Below are 14814 nucleotides of genomic sequence, written 5' to 3' on the forward strand. Positions count from 1 at the left end.
GAGAATAGGAATAAAGGAAGCCCGTGCAGAATCACACCTCACAGACCTCCCTTGCATCTCATCAGTGGAATTGCCTGCCATCCGTGGATTCTGAACCAATCACAGGGAAGGATAGAGACAGACACAGAGATACTCTTTAACAATGGTTCTCAACCTTCCTAATGCTGTGACCCTTTACTACAGTTCCTTACGTTGTGGTGACCCCCAACCATAAAGTTATTTTTATTGCTACTGTTATGAATCATAATGTAAATATCCAATATGCAGGATGTTTAATGTGCAACCCCTGTTGAGGGTTGTTTGATGAACTCCACCCAGAAGGTTGAGAATCATCGCTCTATGAGGGTCCCTGGGAGCTGTGCCCTTTCCAAAACACATCAGGGATGTTCAAAGAGCAATTCTTCCTGCTGATGGCTCTGCTTGGAATACCCTTCTTGAATTTTCCATTTGGGAAAACTGATCCTGAAGCTGTTCTTGAACCAGCATTAGGTCAAGCCAGTGTCTCCTGTGGGATCCCAGGCTCCTGGGACTCAATCCAATGTGGTTTCCGGATCTTGGTGACCGTGGGTACAGACTACCATGAGGGTCACATTCACTGTTCCCACTCCACCTTTGTCCAGGGCTGGGGAACCTCTGGGTAGAACCCCCAGCCCAGTGTAGGGAATGATAGAAAACACCCATTTTCTGGAGCAGCAAACTGAGCCTCGGAAGAGGATGTTACGGTGTGTGGGTCAGCACAGTCTCGGCACCTGCCCTCTTTTTGCAACTCCACAGATTCTCAAATAATGAGTTGATAAGTAAGCCTGAAATGAGCCATTGGTGATCCACCAACAAGCCAGGCTAGAGAGCAACTTCTGTTGTTGTCAGGGTAGAGACTGGTCCCCCTACCACTGCTGGCTTAGTGCCCCTCAAACCACTCAAATGTCCAAGACCCAGGGGATGAACTGGACTCAGCGCCATCCTCAGAAACCCACAGATCCCTGCTTCAGGTAAGGTGGAATACAGAAGCCATTCAGAACCTGGTTGTTACTTCCTACCCTGCCCAGCCATCCACAAAGCCAGAGTTGCTGGAAGGTTTTATTAAGTTAGGGTGACTCATGGAACAGGAGAGATACGTCTTCATGGGTAGCGCTAGTAGGCCACACCCAGCGCCCCTCAGAGGAGTGGAGCTATGGAGACAGCTACGGGCTCCTCTCTCTGTCCACTTGTTCCCCAGTCCAGAGGCCATGGTGTGGACCTGGCCAGGGCAGAAGTAGTTAGCAGAGGTAGGGCAGGAAGAGAGGGCTGCTCCCGGTCTTTTCCCTCTGGGCAACTCACCCTGGCCCTGCTTGGGCCTTTGCAAGATGCCCAGAGTAGGAAGGAGGCCCAAGCAGGGGACTGGAAGGGACAGGAGCCAGTGCTAGAGGCACACGCCACCAAGAGATATGCCTTTTAAAAAAGTTTAAAGTGTTTTAGAAAAAAAAAAAAAGGCAAAGTTCTATATAAAAATCTCTTCACATATAAAATCCTGAAGAAGGTGCAAGGTAAGACCCAGTGCGAGGGACGAGCTCAGATCCGCAGTGTGTGTGTGTGCATGTGTATGTGTGTGCATGTGTGTGTATGTGCACATGTGTGTGTGCACGTGTGTCTGCATGCATGTGTATGTGCACATGTGTACATGTGTGTAATGTGTGCATGTGCATGTGTGTGTATGTGCATGTGTGTGTGTGCACGTGTGTGTGTGTGGCAGGTGTGTGCACATGTGACTCAGGGTGGGGAGAAAGCTTGGCTTCTGACTTCTGTAGAGGAGGAGGGTGGCTGGTCCCCTGGGGCCGGAGGGTTCTCAGCTGAGCTGAACCACAGGGACCTGGAAGGCAAGAGCGATTCCTGAGCACTGGGAAGGCGGGCCTCAGGCTCTGGCCTGCCAGCTTGGGCCAAACCGAAGTACAGGCAAAACTGCCCATGGTTGCTGGCCCTGAAGCTGCTCTGCACATGGCTTGGGGTGGCCTGACTGATGAGCCTTAGGAAGTCTAGTCTGGTCAGGATGAAGAGGCAGACAGGCCATGTCATGTCACATCATATCACACATCATATATAATATCATATCTTATAATATCTATCACATGGCAGCATTTCAAGCCCCCTAGAGGAGGGCATCTCTAGGGCTCTATGGTCAGCGCTGGCTGTAGTGCGGAGCTCGGAATGCACCCAGGGTCCCCACTAGCCCATGGAAAGGCAGACTGAGGGCGGTGAACATGACAGTGGCTAAGATGCAGGGCTGTGGGGTCCTGACCCAGCCATGTGTCATCACCTGGGGACGAACATGCACAGGTTGACATAACAGACTCTGAACTGTCGCAGGGCCACAACAACCCTTTGTAGCCAGTACCACAATGTGCCACTTCCAGCATTTCCTTTCCCTGGCCCGTTAAGCTGCATGTAAGTGACCACGCATTGCACTGCAGGTCCCTACTCACCTCTACTCAGCCAAGCTGTTTCTCACAGCCTCCTTCTCCTGCAGGGCAGCCATGGCCAGGCGCAGGTGCTCCTTCAGCTGCTCAATCTCGCGCTCTGAGCGCGTCTTGATGTGGTTCAGCTCCACGTACACATCCTGGTACTTCCCCGTGAAGCGCTTGTCCTAGGGCCACCAAGCAAGCACTGAGGGTTGGAGCTGCAGGTCCTGAGCCCTGCTACACACCCACCTTGCCCCCTGCTGGTAGCACAGAAGGCCAGGTTCCCCCAGTGATGGGGACTTCATTGTCCTTCCTTGTCCCATTAGAGGAGTAGCGGTTAGGGCCCTGAGAGGTGTAGCCTTTGCCCACGGTCACAATGAGTGGCAGGATGAGCCCTAGAAGGGCGTGGCCAGGGGTTTTGGTCTTTCAATGACTTTTCTCTGCCGATTCTCCAAGCACAGCCAGGGTACTGCTGGCTCATACATACATCCATGACTCGATGAGGGCAGGAATGAGCCAATGGCTGTACAGAACTGGATGGGCATCCCAATTTCTAGCAACACTTGGAGTGAACCCACAGGCAGGCTGGGGTAGTGACCTGTTCTGTTCTGTTTATTCCTGGCACCCAGCGGGTGTTCAATAATAATAAAGTCAAACAACCCTGAATGCCCAAAAGCGTGTGACCTTGGGTGAGTCACACCCTTCTCCCTTCTCCTGCTAGTCTGTAATGGGATGGTGAGACCTATGTGGCAGGCCCAAGGGGAGGATAAGGCCCAGAGTGGACGGTGCAGGCGGGCACCTGGAGCACCCCCAGCCCCCACTCCCGCCGCTGCCTACCTTGTGCATCACCTGGAGCTCATCCCGGAGGCACTGCACCTCCTTTTTCAGGTACTGGAGTTCATTCTCCTTGACTCGCAGTAGCACCTAGGGACACATGTGCCAGGCTGAGCCAGGGACCTGGGCCAAGGCGACCAGATCCACACTGCCCTGCAGCCTGGCACCTCGGTGACTCAAGGTTCCCTGTGCAGCCTGCACCCTCACTGAGAGCCCCTGCATCCTACAGCCTACTGCCCCAGGAGGTCCTGTGCCTCTGCTGTCCTTTTCCTCACTCTTAACCCATGTATATTGTGAGTGGGACTCTCCCTGCAACTCAGCGGCAGCTGGACACAGTGCCGGGCTTGGGTGCTAGGGTCGAGGGGGTGGACAGGAGACTGTGTTCTGGCCCAGCTACGAACTATAGCCATATGTCTACCGCAGGAGCACCCCCACTGAACTCTGAGGGGCTGTGCTATTGACATGTGGGGTACATAAGCTCAGCGGAGCAGGAAAGCCTTAAACGTCAGACTGGTGATCTACTGCCTGGCTCCAGACCCAGCTTTCACACCAATAGCCGTATGACCTTCAGGAAGGTCATTAATTCCTGTTCCTCCATCGATTTAATGCAGACAGTAACAGGGCTTGACTAATGAGCTTGACAGAAGGGAACACTCAAAGGGCTTAGACCTTCTAGGCACAGAGACAAACCTCAGAGCATCGGCTCTCAACCTGTGGGTCATGACCCCTTTGAGGGTTGAATGACCCTGTCACAGGGGCCGCCTAAGACTGTCCTACATAGCAGATATTTTTATTACAATTCCTAACAGTAGCAAAATTATAGTTATGAAGTAGCAATGAAAATAATTTTATGGTTAGGGTCCCCACAACATTAGGTACTATTCTGGGTTTTGTTTCGTTTTTTTTTTTTTCAAGACATTGTTTCTCTGACTGCCCTGGAACTCGATTAACCACCAAGCCCAGCATGAGGAGCTGTGTTAAAGGGTCGCAGCAGTAGGAAGGCTGGGAACCACTGCCTTACATGTTTGCTAAGAAATGAAACAAAAAGCTGGGTGATCCTGGAATCCCTCACTTTTTCCTTTCAACTCCCCCTGTAAGCAGAGTGCTGCCCTTGCCACCTTAGATTTTTTTTCTTTTAATTTTCTAATTTATTTTTGGTCTTTTGAGACAGAGTTTCTCTGTGTATCCCTGGCTGTCCTGAAATTATCTTTGTAGACCGTGCTGGCCTTGAACTCACAGAGACCTGTCTCTGCTCCTGGTGTCCTGGGATTACAGGTGTGCCACTACGCCCAACACGTGAACTGTTTTATATTTAAGTCACTGGGACTCACAAAAGCAGGGTGAGCATGGTCACATAGCAGGTAGATGACAGGATCAGATCAGAGTCTAGAATTCTGACTTAGCCTGGAAGACTCAGGAATTTTGAGTGATACCTGCAGGTGACACCCAGCCTGCTAGGGAGCTTCCACATAGGTCCCAGAGCCAGGGTTGCCTAGCACAAGGCAAAAGAGGGGAGGGGAGGGGAGGACGTCTACCTCCAGTTCACAGGAGCTCCTCGCATTGCTGCGCCCGCAGCTGTTGCCCGTGCCCTGCGAGGCGATGAAACTGCGCAGACGGTCGATCTCCTCCGACAGGTGGGCGTGTAGTTCCTGAGAGAACGGAATGGTCAGGGGGGGATACCAGCCCCTCACTGCCTACTCATAGCCTCCCAGGGGCCAGCCTACCTGGTTGTGGCGCAGCAGCTCCTGGCCCTCTTGCTGGCAGCGCCTCAGGGTGTGCTCGCGCTCCTCCGCCTGCTGTGTCAGGGCCCCGATCTCTAGGCACTTCTGGGAGTACCTCTCAGACAGCACCTGCAGCTCCTGCTTCAGTGCCTCCATGTCCAACCTAGCCAGCATAGGATGAGACAGAGATGGACCTTGCAGGCTCTCTTGCCGCTGCTTGGCCTGGAGTCATGTCTCAGCATTGTTGGTTCTAGGTACCTTGTGGTTTTGAACTCAGCCCACTGTGGCTGTGGGCTAGTAACATTTCCTCCTCTCTCTGTGAGAGGGTGAGTTCAGGGACTACCTCTTACACCACCATAGCCCAGGCACCTGGACTGTGCTGAGGCACCCTAGCAGCCAAGAGCAACACTGCAACCCAGCTCTAGGAGACACACTAAAGGGGCACAGAGGCCAGGACCTGGGCACCAACAACCCACGCACCCTCTGCCCAGGGCCCAGAGCAAATCCCCAGTCACATTTATCAGGGCGAGTGGTGCTCCTGGCGCAGAGGCAGACCCACCCCAGACCCTGCTGCCGTCTTACTGGTGTTGCTTCCGAAGGCCATCTGGACCCTGCTGGAGACTCCGTGTTTTGCTCAGCTCCCGACTCAGCTCTTCTTGATATGCCTTCTTCATGGCTTCAATGGCTAGGAGCAGAACAGACAGGCAAAGGAAAGGTTGGAAGGGGATCCGTACAATTCCATTTGTACTGGTGCAGACAGGGCCGAAGCTGTGTCCTGAACCCAGTGGCTTTGGGTGAGTGGGTCAACCCTCTGGGTCCTGCTTGAACTAATCCTGTGGGAGGGGCTCCCCTGGGGTGACATGTCGGTATCTAACCACTGACACCTCCTACCAGCATTCTCTGGCTAGCCTTGCACAGTGCTTTGCACCAACCCCATAGCCTGGAGGCAATCCTTCAAGGCCTATCTGCCCTGCCTGGCCGGTGGTCACTACAAAGCTGTGTAAATCTGACTCAATTCTCTGCCTCAGGACCCTTACTGGAAGGTGCTTAACCATGGTTTTTCCTTCTCTAGAGGTGACTAGAGCAAGGCCAGCCAAGGAGAGTAAGGCCCAAGTGCTGGCTCCTGCTGGCTGCTTCTAATGGGGAGCTGCCGAAAACCCAGCATTTTCCCATACTGCACAGGGTGGGGTACGGAGTACGCAAGCCTCCAGCCTTAAGTTTATCCACAATTCCAAAATGCAACACCTGTGAACATTGGGAGGATCTCATTCCTCCTCAATGGCAGTCCCTGCTACGCAGGGACACAAGGCTGTTGGTGGTCTGCTATTCAACACAGCATCACTTGCATCAAGTTCAAGTTCACTGTGGAAACTTTGGGGCTGGATCACTGGGCAATGCCTGCATCCTGGTGGGGAGGGGTGGCTACTCTAGGCTGCCTGCCCTAAAACATGAACATGGCCCAAGGCTGGCAGAAATGACCATGTAGACTTGACTGCAGGAAACACTTGGCCAGTATCGGCAGGATGCAAGCTCCAGGTCACATGACCTCACTCATGACTCTACAAAGTCAGAGGGGCTGCCCAGGATATGCCATGCACACACAGCAGGTGTGCAGTAGACAGAGGAGGGGATGGAATTTGTCCGTCTCTGGTGTTTCCTGTTTTTGGTTTGGGAGGAGTGAAGCTGTTTAGAGCCCAGCTTTGCAATCAGAGTCGCTACTCTAGGCTCAAAGCACTGCCCTGTCATTTCCAAGCTGGGCCATCTGGACAAGTCACTAACCTCTCTGAGGTCCAGCTTCCCTACTCTCTGGATACCATAAACACGCAGGGTGCTCCCGTGAGGAATGTGTGGGTATAGAGAGGTACACACTGCCAGTACAGCAAAGGTCACGACCATTCTTTGAACATCCCAGGGTCTGACCCAAGTACCTAGGCAGGTGACACTGCCAGAACTGACTGTAGCAGATCAGTGTCGATCCCCTACATGGAAGTAGTATGTGGCCTGAGGTACCCCTCAATGTCTATAGAACTCAAGGAAGCAAAGTCCCAACCTATGGGAGAGGAGGTCTTTTACTGCCTCACTTTCCCCGGTTCAAGCTGGACCACAGATCACTCCTGGGGCTTCCAACCCCTACTGACTTCTTACCCCAAATCCTTCCTCAAGGGGCTTCCCAGCTCAATGTGGAAGCACAGGCCCTGCCCATGGTGCATCCTTGGTCCTCACCTGAGGCTGTGGCCGCCGTCTCCTCGGCTAGTAGCCATTCCTTCTCTTGCTGCAGCCGCTGCAGCTCTCTCTCATGGTGCCGCTGCAGCTGCTCCATCACCTGCTGGTGTGAGGACTCCATCTCTGCCAGGCTGCGCTCACAGGCTTCCTGTGGGCCAGAGGCCAGGGAGGTCACGAGGCTGTCCCCAGTACCTGGGCTAGAAGTCCTTCCAGGCTCCAAGCCTCAGTGCACGCCTGCCCAGGGCCAGGCTCATGACCCTGCTCTGGAATGCAGCACCACGTGTCCACACGGTTCCCACTGCCATCCACCCCTCTGGGATCAGCACCACGTGTCCACACAGTTCCCACTGCCATCCACCCCTCTGGGATCAGCACCACGTGTCCACACGGTTCCCACTGCCATCCACCCCTCTGGGATCAGCACCACGTGTCCACACGGTTCCCACTGCCATCCACCCCTCTGGGATCAGCACCATGTGTCCACACAGTTCCCACTGCCACCCACCCCTCTGGGATGGATGCAGCACCACGTGTCCACACGGTTCCCACTGCCATCCACCCCTCTGGGATCAGCACTACGTGTCCACACGGTTCCCACTGCCATCCACCCCTCTGGGATGATGCCCTATGCATCCACACCGTTCCCAGTGCCATCCACTCCTCTGGGATGATGCCCTATGCATCCACACCGTTCCCACTGCCATCCACTCCTCACCCACTCACAGACTTCACTCACCCCCTTTCTGCTTCGAGTCTTGCAATGATTCCCCAGCTGCAAGACAAAGTCTGGTTTCCCTGGCTCCATCTCTGTCCAGCCCACAGCTAAGCAACCTCACAGCTATAAAGCAAGTTCTTGGGAGGGTGAAACAGCTCCGTGGGCAAAGGCACTTGCTGGGTAAGTCTGAGAATGCAAGGAGAACTGACTCCATGAAGTTGTGTTCTGATTTCCACATGCCGTGGCATGCATGTGTCCACCCCCCTGCAATAATAACAACTTAGAAAAAGCAACGCTGTCTGCCTGCAGTGGGAACTGTTCTCCTTCCTGGATATCTCATATTCCCCACAGCCCATCTTTTGTTTTTGTTTTTCGAGACAGGGTTTCTCTGTAGCTTTGGAGCCTGTCCTGGAACTAGCTCTTGTAGACCAGACTGGCGTTGAACAGAGATACAGAGATCTGCCTGCTGGGACTAAAGGTGCAAGCCACCACCACCTGGCTCCCCACAGCCTATCTTAAACATCTTTACTAGTTCTGCCTCTGGGCAGCCTCTCCCCTGCCTCCCAAGGTCCTGCTTCTCCGAAAACATAATAGCCTGGTGACAAGGAACACCTGATCTAGCTTAGGCCTGGGGTGCAGGCCAGGGTAAGTCACATGGCAGGGGCTGAGTAAGTGAGCTGGAACTGTTGATGCCATAAAAAAAGGCTTTGTAGACAAGATGTAGGTAGACCCATGTGTGCTGCTGGAGTACCCACTGCGGCTGATGGGTATGGGCAGATTGCTGTCATCACCGTCCTTTTGAGAGAGGGTCTTGCTACATAGCCAGGCTGGCCTTGAACTTACAACATTCCTGCCTCAGCCCCCTAAGTGCTTAGGATTACAGGCATCCTTGAGTTTTTTTGCAACTCTAGCCCTTGCCTGGGCAGGTCCACTCCTAGGGACATGCCACAGGAAGTTACCTGCATACAAAGACCAGGGGACAGGGGTGGGGTCTAAACCTGCAAAGGGCAATCGGCAGCTGCTGGAAGGCAGAGATGCCATGCAGACTGCTGTGGAATGAAAGCTGACTCCGGACAAAATTCATGGGTGCAGAACAGGCCACGGCCTGCCCTAGTCCAGGTATGCGAAAACAGAAAATGCTGGAAGGATATTATGGCAGCTAAATAACAGCTCTCCAAGGATATCCATATATGACCTGGGACTGCCTTGGTCCGTGAGGAAAGGAACTAAGGCCTCTAGCCAGCTGACCCTAGAAGCAGAAGACTGTCCTAGACAATCTGGTGGCCGGAGGAACAGACGACGGATGGGGGCAGGGAAGGCACAGAAGATAAGCATCTAGAGACCAGGAGAGGACACAGGCTGTGAGTGAAAAGTTTTGAAATGAAGGAAGGGAACACAGGCAAGGCTGCAGAGCCCACGTCCCACCTGCAGCCTAGGAGAGGAGCATGATCCAGGCCCCCACCCCCACCCCAATTAGCCTGCGTTGGGCTTTAGCAAGAGAACTAGCAAGTCTGTGTCCCTGACCCAGCTGTCGGTGGGGTTTGTCGCCTTGGCCACAGGAAGCTGATCTAGACACGTACAATGTTGGACAGAGGTACACATGGGGCTGGGGGCAGCTTCAAGGTCCATTTCTTCTTACATTTTTTTTAGGGATGGGGTCCCGAATGCCACAGTATACTGGTGGAGGTCAAAGATTCTTTCCTTCCTTCTACCGTGTGGGTGCCTGGGATGGAAATCAGGTCTTCAGACTTGGAGGCAAGTATCTTTACCCAGAGTCATCTTGACGGCCCTTGAGGGCTCATTTCTAACCTTTTAATTTAGATAAATTTTGCAGTGGAACCCGAACCCTTGAGCATGCTAGCTCTACCACTGAGCTACAGTCCCAGACCTTTACTTGATTTTTTTTAAAGACAAAGTCTTGGTCTAAGACTGTAGCCTCCAGTTAAGGCTGGCTTTGTGTTTACTATCTGGCCCCAGCTTCCCAAATGCTGGGATTCTGCACCACCAATGCCTGGCATCTGCATTACTTTAAAAAATGTAAATGTGGTTCTTGTATAATTTTAATTATTTTTTGTTTTGTTTTGTTGAGACAGGGTTTCTCTGTATATCTCTGGCTGTTCTGGAACTTAATCTGTAGACCAGGTTGGCCTTGAACTCATGGAGATCCACTTGCCTCTACCTCCTGAGTGCTTGGGATTAAAAGCGTGCACCACCATCACCAGGCAAATTTTTGGTTTTCTGAATCAGGGTCTCACTATGTAGCTCTGGCTACCCTGAATCTCACTATGTAGACCAGGCTGTCTGAACTCATGGAGATCCGCCTGCTTCTGCCTCCTGAGTGCTCAGATTAAAGGTGCGCACCATCACGCTAGGCTATGTTTCACGTATAATTACAAAAATGCCTGGGAGGTGAAGAGATAGCTGGATGGGCAAGCTACTTTCTGTGAGTAAGAACCTGAGTTCAGAGCCTAGCACCCACATAAAAACACACTAGTAACCCCAGTGCTGGCTGAGAAACAGACAGATCCCCAGCCACACAGCCAGCTCTAGCTTCAGTGAGAGACCCTGTCTGAAAAACATAAGTCAGGCATGGTGGCACACACTTTTAATCCCAATACTTGGGAGACAGAAGCAAGCAAATCTCTGAGAATCTGAGGTTAGTCTGTCTACATACCAAGTTGCAGGCCAGCCAAGGCTATGTAGTGAAACTTGGGTCTCAAAAAGGAAGAGGAGGGGGGCTGGAGAGATGGCTCAGAGGTTAAGAGCACTGACTGCTCTTCCAGAGGTCCTGAGTTCAATTCCCAGTAACCACATGGTGGTCAACAGCCATCTATAATGAGATCTGGTGCCCTCTTCTGGTATGCAGGCATATGGAAGCAGAATGTTGTATACATAATAAATAAATAAATCTTTAAAAAAAAAAAAGGAAGAGGAGGGAATGTCTAGAGAGATGGATCAGTGGTTAATATTTCCTGCTCTTCCAGGGGACCCAGGTCAGGTGGGCCAGTCCCCTGGAACTTCAGCTCCAGCGGTTCTAAAACTCTTTTCTGACCTTGAATCCACACACACAAAACTTGCACACAGAGCCGGGCAGTGATCGCGCACGCCTTTAATCCCAGCACTCGGGAGGCAGAGGCAGGCGGATCTCTGTGAGTTCGAGACCAGCCTGGTCTACAAGAGCTAGCTCCAGGACAGGCTCCAAAACCACAGAGAAACCCTGTCTCGAAAAACCAAAAAAAAAAACCAAAAAAAAAAACCATGCACACAAAATCAAAACAAAAAAAAAAAAGTAAAGAGACAAGGCAGGTGTAGTGGTGCATGTTTTTAATCCTTGCACTCAGGAGGTAAGGCAGGTAGATCTCTGAGTTCCAGGACAGCCAGGGCTACATAGAGACCCTGTCTCAAAAATAAAAACTAAAACAATGCAATAGCAGCAGCAGTTCACTTCTGTTCTCCACATTTTCACATTAGCATGGCGCCACATGCAGAAACACAAAGGAAAATAAACACATTTAAGATCACTAAAAAGGGCTGGGACAGGGAAGAAACCAAGGCACAGAAAGCCACATGAAGGAATATAGTTCTTCCCCCACCAAGACCCCACCCACGTCTCCTGCAGCTACTCCTGGGACCACAGTAGGTTTACAGCAGAGAGAGGCTGGATTCAGATATTCTGAGTATGTGTGTGTGTGGTGGCAGGGGATACCTGTCCTGCTGGGCCCTTGCTCCTGTCCTCTGACTGCCCCTTACAGACCAGGCCACCTCGGGAGTAGAGATGAGCCAACTATACTCCATGCTTCACCTGTGAGCCTCGGGCTCCACCATAGAAGTCTCACAAGGGCCTCCTGTGAGGCTCTCTGGGAACAGCACTCCAAATCTGTGGAGAGCTCAGCAGCACGGGGCTGAGGGTCAGCCAGGTGCCAACTGTGACCTACCTTCCTTAGTGCCCAAGACACTGGCCTGTCTCTGCCATGACATCACGGTAGAGGGAGAAGTGCTGGTGTCCCCATTGCTTAGCTAGAGTGTCCTACAGCTACTGCATGCTGCAGCAGGCTCGCTGCTGAAGTCCCACCCCTGCCCAGCTGTTTGCAGTGGTGTCCCCATTGCTTAGCTAGAGTGTCCTACAGCTACTGCATGCTGCAGCAGGCTCGCTGCTGAAGTCCCACTCCTGCCCAGCTGTTTGCAGTGGTGAGCCCATCCCCAGCCCTTTGAGAGCGGCATCCACTCAGCCTGAGAGAACAGACCGTGGGATCACTCCTGGAAGTCACCTCTCCAGGATCAGCTAAGCTTCTAACCACCTCCTCCTGCACTCCTGCACCTGGGAGGGACGAGTGACTCCGCCCTTCTTTTCTCCAGCGGCTGCCATTCCAGCCACCACTGTTTCCTGAGCGTTTCTGTCTCACCTCTTACCACCTCAGCTCTACTGCCCTACGCCTGCCCTGACTTACTGAGATGGAGTGCTGGCAGCGCCAGTGGGGCAGGAGAGAACCAGAAAGCAAGGGCTCCAGGCCTGCCTACAGTTCAAAGGTCACACCACACTTCTGAGCCCCAGTTTTCTCACTGAGATGCTTAGGCGCCAGAGCCGCGCTTTGAAGTTTTCAGTTGAGTAAAGCAAGCTTGTTCTCAGGTGAAATCTGCAGCTGGCTTTCACTGCAAACAGCGCACACAGCTGCTCTGATCCCAGCGAGTGGGCCCTCCCAGAGAGGAGTCCTCAGTTCCACTCAGTGACCCCAGACTGTAGTATTGACTCAGCCTGCACGCCAGGCCCCACCCAGGGCAGGACCTGACAACACTGGGCTGGGCCACTTCCACCCTCCCTTAGCCCAGGTAGCCCAGGATAGCCTCCTCAACAGTTTCCCAAACCTTGGCTTCTTCAGCTGATCTCCCCACTCACAAGCCAGTGGTAGCCAGCCCCCGCTAGTATGGTGGTCCAGCCTGGGACCCCAAGGGTGCCCTCCCAGACCCTAGGCACCAGGGCCCCAGATCTTCCTTCAGACCTCTGCCAGCACTGTCCTGGCCCTTTAGGCTTGGGCCTTGTCCTCTCCTTATCCGCAGCACCCCAAGATCACCCGTGTGTCACTGTAGAACTCTTGGCCTCCTCAGCTTGCCCTTGGGGCTCTACTGTAGGCACCAACTGGCCTTCTACCCTCACCACAGCCAATATCCCCACCCACTCACCACTAGAGCTCTGATCAGTTGTGACCCTCAGGGTACTTTCCAAGAACCTCCTCGCGTCTCACACCACACACACACACACACCCGGGACCCCAGCGTTCTCTTCTTCTCCTGGCAGCGGTATGTATGGGATAGACTACAGACAGCTGACTGACAAATTATTCAGATTCTGTGACTCGGCGATTAAGCAAAAGTACTTTAAAAAAATTAAACACATATGCTCACAATGAATTACACACACACACATACACACAAAAAAAAGGAGGCTGTGAAGGTTGGTGTTAATTATTAACTAGACGAATCTAGAGTCACCTAGGCAACAAGCCTCCAGACACACAGAGGGATTATTTACGGCTAGCCTCTGGCCGTGCCTGTGCAAAACTGTCTCGAATTCACCTGAGGTGGAGAGGCCACTGTAAAGGAGACCCGTCATGGGCTGGGGGCCCAGGCTGCACAAAACGTAGAACAGTGTCTGAGCACAAGCACTCATCTCTCCTGGCTGTGGAGGCGGTGGGACGGCTACCTCAGACTCCTGCTGCCACGGCTTCCTGCTGACGGACCCTTTCTCCCTCAGGTCACTTTGGCCAGAATATTTTATCGCAGAAATAGAAAGCAACAAGACAGAAAATGCCATGGCTGGTACCCAACATGTGTCCACCCCCCTGCTACAATACGTTTATGTTGTGTGTGCACCCTGACCCTCACCTGGACAGCAGCGGAGTGCTCAGGGCCTACTCAGGGGGAGGCGCAGTGTGGACACTGCTCAAGGCCACACACTGGGACTCAATTTATTGTTTCTACACTGTCAGGAGCTAAGCCAGCGCTGAGAAAATGCTAGGAATGCAGATTCGCCTCGCACGGGTGTCACATCTAGAATTACATTTATACAGGCGGAAAAGGTGAACTCTTCTGACTAGAATATTCTCAGTCTCCACATAAAGCAGTCATGCAGTTCAGCAAAGAATATGCTTACAACACTGATCTTGAGAAGTTCTGACGTCTTTTCATCTTACTCATTAGCATAAAACATCAATCAAGACACAGAGAACCACCCGTGTTTGTTAATCAACTGTGGCCACAAGAATAAGGAGAAATCATTAAAGCAGCCTGAGAAATAGCCATCTCTATATGGAATTCACAATAACAAGGATTGTACACTTTATTTGCACATTACATACATTATATACTAAACAACCTTTTATAATTTATAATAAATATGCACACACACAGTTTATTTCTGGTGAACTAGCTGTCCAGTTGTGAGAACCAAAATCATTCCCAGACATAGACAAATGTCCCCAGGGGACAAAGTCATTTCCCAGGGAGGACAAAGTTGCCCTAGAGGGAGAAAGTCACCCTCCCTTGTTGAGAACTGCTGTCCCAAGCAAACTCCCGAGGACACAAAAGAGGCTCCCAAGTCCCACAGACCTCCTCGTAGGCAGGGAAAGCTCCTCCCTGCACGCAGAGAGTGACACCCAGGGCCACTGGCTCCCCGCTTCCCCAGTGAGGCGGGAAGAGATCCAAGTGCAGAGTGTTGCACGGGAACTCACACACAGGCTCTGCAGTCAGCCGGACCCATGCTCAAATCCCACCTCTGACACCTGCAGGCTGGGGGACCTCGGGCAGGTCACATACCCTCTCAGAGCTCAGTGGCCTTGTCTGTAAAATGGGCACAGTGATCATGCCCACCAGCTGTGGGGAGATTAAATGACAC

General features: G+C 52.5%; 1 protein-coding gene across 3 annotated transcripts in view; it reads right to left on the reverse strand.

Moving 5' to 3' along the window:
* Nucleotides 1-1061: 1061 nt before the first annotated feature.
* The window catches only part of Triobp (TRIO and F-actin binding protein), a 62143-nt gene continuing 48390 nt past the window's right edge, over nucleotides 1062-14814 (reverse strand). Inside the window, exons 18-24 of one of the 3 annotated variants that reach the window (XM_075959926.1) lie at nucleotides 7211-7358; nucleotides 5570-5672; nucleotides 4991-5150; nucleotides 4802-4915; nucleotides 3270-3356; nucleotides 2457-2617; nucleotides 1062-1846 (exon numbers count right to left, since the gene is read on the reverse strand). In XM_075959926.1, the coding sequence (XP_075816041.1) occupies nucleotides 2459-2617; nucleotides 3270-3356; nucleotides 4802-4915; nucleotides 4991-5150; nucleotides 5570-5672; nucleotides 7211-7358 (771 nt within the window). In that variant the 3' untranslated portion in view covers nucleotides 1062-1846; nucleotides 2457-2458. Of the gene's footprint in view, nucleotides 1847-2456; nucleotides 2618-3269; nucleotides 3357-4801; nucleotides 4916-4990; nucleotides 5151-5569; nucleotides 5673-7210; nucleotides 7359-14564; nucleotides 14793-14814 lie in introns of those variants that run through there. The other 2 variants (XM_075959924.1, XM_075959925.1) reach the window with 2 other exon arrangements.

This window comes from Microtus pennsylvanicus, chromosome 2, assembly GCF_037038515.1.
Source record: "Microtus pennsylvanicus isolate mMicPen1 chromosome 2, mMicPen1.hap1, whole genome shotgun sequence".
Classification (NCBI taxonomy): domain Eukaryota; kingdom Metazoa; phylum Chordata; class Mammalia; order Rodentia; family Cricetidae; genus Microtus; species Microtus pennsylvanicus.